Source organism: Castanea sativa, chromosome 6 (genome assembly GCF_040712315.1).
Source record: "Castanea sativa cultivar Marrone di Chiusa Pesio chromosome 6, ASM4071231v1".
Classification (NCBI taxonomy): Eukaryota; Viridiplantae; Streptophyta; class Magnoliopsida; order Fagales; family Fagaceae; genus Castanea; species Castanea sativa.
Window position 1 is genome coordinate 29,536,840 of NC_134018.1, and position 3,059 is coordinate 29,539,898.

Here is a 3,059-nt window from a genome sequence, read left to right on the forward strand (position 1 = left end):
ATTCAAAAGCGTCAAAAAGCGGAACATATCTACTTCTAGAAAATAAGAAACAAAACACCTTTGCTTCTGAAAATAACCTCAAATTCATGAAGGTTCCTTGAATCCACAAGGTTCCTTGAATCTACAAGGAGAAATGGTTCTAGAATCTATCAGAGAGACAGTAGACAAAAGTCTGAATTTTTATTAATATCAATAATACTAGAAAAACGTTTACAGACTTAAAAGCCTATTTAAGAACCCCGTAAAACATGACAAACAAGAAAATATATTCTAAAATAACTCCTAATTAATACCTAAGCATAACATGAACCAAATTTGACCTAAAAAACATTAAAAGCACCTAAAAAAAAGGAAATAACATAAACCTAAAATAACATTTTTTTACATAAAAATATCAAAATTAAATAATTACAAAAATTAAATTTTAAATTCTATCCTACACCAGAAGGACTATTCCTTGGTGTTGCAGGAAAGTCTATTCCTTCTCTCAAAGGGTGAGCTTTCCTTCTCACAAAGGGTGAGTTTTCTTCTGCCAATTGGGAGAATTTCTTACGACTTCTAGTCGTACACTATTAGATATGGATGGAAACTTCATTGAAAGGTTGCAATGGATTAATCTGACGGAGGAGGAGGAGGAAGTGTGTCAGGTTAGAGCTACTCGAAGAAAGGAAATCCTAGAAGAATGCTCTCTAAGTCTTCTAGGACGTATCCTCACAACTCGACAGTACAATCAAAGGGCTACAAAGGCAATGCTTAGGACATTTTGAAAAATGGGATCAGACTTGAGAATTATTGACGTTGGAGACGGGTTGTTCCAATTCAAATTTAACTTGGAGAGCCAAATGAAGTGGGTTATGAATAACGGACCGTGGAGCTTTGATAATTACCCTTTGGCACTCCGAAGATGGGAGCGAGGTATGACTACTACCTCAGTGAAGTTTCATTCACTTCCAATATGGACCTAGGTCTGGGGACTACCATTTGACCTTATCATGGAGGAGACTGGCAGAGATATCGGTGAGTGGATAAGGCAGGTAATTGAAGTTGACACCACTTCCTCCACATCGGAGCAAGCTAGCTTTATCAGAATCCGCGTTGAGGTACCTTTGGATAAATCAATCCGAAGGGGGGGCATTGTTTCAAGCCTGGAGGGAGATAAAATCCGAATTGGTTTCAAGTATGAGCTTCTAGTGGGATTGTGCTTTCACTGTGGTCTCTTCGGACACGAAGCAAAGGAGTACCAAAAACCAAGAGACGCATCACCTGCAAGAGCTACCATACAGCGAATGGTTAAAGGCACGATACCGGGGAAGGGAGAAGAGTACTACAAAGAGGGGCGGTGCACCGAGGCAGACTAAAAGACCGGTAATCTCGTAGAAGAAACCGAACAGAGAGGGAGACCCAATTCAAGTAGAGGAAAACATTAACCACCCTAGTAATGGCACATTGAATGCAAAATTCAGCAACAACTAAAACGCAGCAAACGGTAGGAAAATTGGCTCTCCAAATTTGAATGATACCGAAGCATTAACGAGTGGATTAAGTGGGGCAAAAATCTCGGGTATAATTTCCCAAACCGAAACTATCATAAAAGGGGGCATTAATTGCGAGCATGGAGACATTGACACCAAATCGACCACGAACCTGGTCAGTATCCCAATTGAATACATTGGGAGCAAAGACACCTCACCAATAACAATAAAGAAACCACGTGAGCACTCACCTGACCAAGGAAAAAAAATAGCACGTGAAGGGGGAGGAAGCACGTGGAGGAGATTAGAGAGAACACAACAATCTCATATGACAACAAACCCTAAGGACTCAGATTCCTGCGGCTCAAAGCGAAGGGTTTTGTATGATGAGGCTGAAACTGAGAGGACCAATTCGAGGGGGAAGTGAAAAAAACTTTGGCTGCTGCAAATGTTGATCAATTCCAAACGACGGAGGCTATGGTACAACCCCACCGAGCCCAATAAATCTCTTAAGTTGGAAATGTTGGGGGCTTGGGAACTAACTTGCAATTGATGTAGGGCTGTCCAAACAGCCCGGAGAACTGATCCACCCAGCCAAACCGACCAGACCCGAACTGTCCATCACCCAATCCGACTACTCCAACGGTCGGCGACGGGTAAAGACTTTCCAAAACCGATTTTGGATGGTTGGCGGCAGGTCTTTTCTTCCAAAACCCGAAGCACCCGACCTAACCAGACTATAAATGGGTTAAAACTTTTAACTCACCTTCAGACCTCAAATCAGTGCTCACATGGTTCCTTCGCAGAGAGATCCTCTAACGCTGCTCTTCGTCACTCCGCTGATCAGTTTGCCGATCTCTCTACTCTTCGTCAGTTCACCAATCCCTCTAACAATCTCTCTGCTCTTGAACTCAGGATCGTCATCCCCTTACTTCCATCGCCTCCATCTCTCAGTCACTCGATCTCTCTACTCTCAGTCACTCCATCTCTCGCCTTCATCGCTAACATCGCCAAGCCCTCACTAGTTCAGATCTATGATTATCTCTCTCTCTCTTAGGTTCAAGCTCTCAAGTTCGATCTCCCTATTCTCTGTTATTTGGGTTTGTCGATTTGTTATTTGGGTTTATTGATCTATTCTTTGGGTTTGTAGTTGTAGATCTTTTCAATCGTTGGTTTTATTCTTTAGGTTTGTAGTTGTATTTGGGTTTGAATCGTTTGTTGATTTGTTATTTGGGTTTGATCTTTGTATTTTCGGTCAAAATCAAAGCCGACCGCCGTCCACCTAAGCCCGATCCGACTCCGACTAGTGGCTTTTCATGGTCGGCGGTGGGTCTAGAACTTCCCCACCCGATATGATCGGGTCAGTTGCGGGTTGGGCACAAACCCGACCCGAACCGACCGGTGGATAACCCCATATTTATGTACTCTCTCATCTTGTGAGGGAAAAAGATCCCAAGGTGCTGTTCTTGATGGAAACAAAAAAATCAATGGAAGAGATGCGGTGGATACAAGCAAACTTACCTTACTGATGTATGCTAGCAATACCAAGTATAGAAAGGAGAGGTGGTTTGGCATTAATGTGGAAAA

General features: G+C 42.5%; 1 protein-coding gene across 1 annotated transcript; it reads left to right on the plus strand.

Annotated features, from left to right (window-relative positions):
• The first annotated feature begins 578 nt into the window (after nt 1–578).
• LOC142639758 (uncharacterized) lies at nt 579–1,358 on the plus strand. The gene is made up of 2 exons (XM_075813897.1): nt 579–647; nt 966–1,358. Exons 1-2 carry the CDS (start codon nt 579–581, stop codon nt 1,356–1,358), a joined length of 462 nt encoding a protein of 153 aa, XP_075670012.1.
• Nucleotides 1,359–3,059: the final 1,701 nt, after the last annotated feature.

Excerpts from the sequence above, each read along its gene's own strand:
- LOC142639758 (XM_075813897.1), top strand. The coding sequence starts at position 579 with ATGGATGGAAACTTCATTGAAAGGTTGCAATGGATTAATCTGACGGAG. Across the intron at positions 648-965 it reads AGGAGGAGGAAGTGTGTCAG|GTCTGGGGACTACCATTTGA; the intron begins GTTAGAGCTACT and ends ATATGGACCTAG.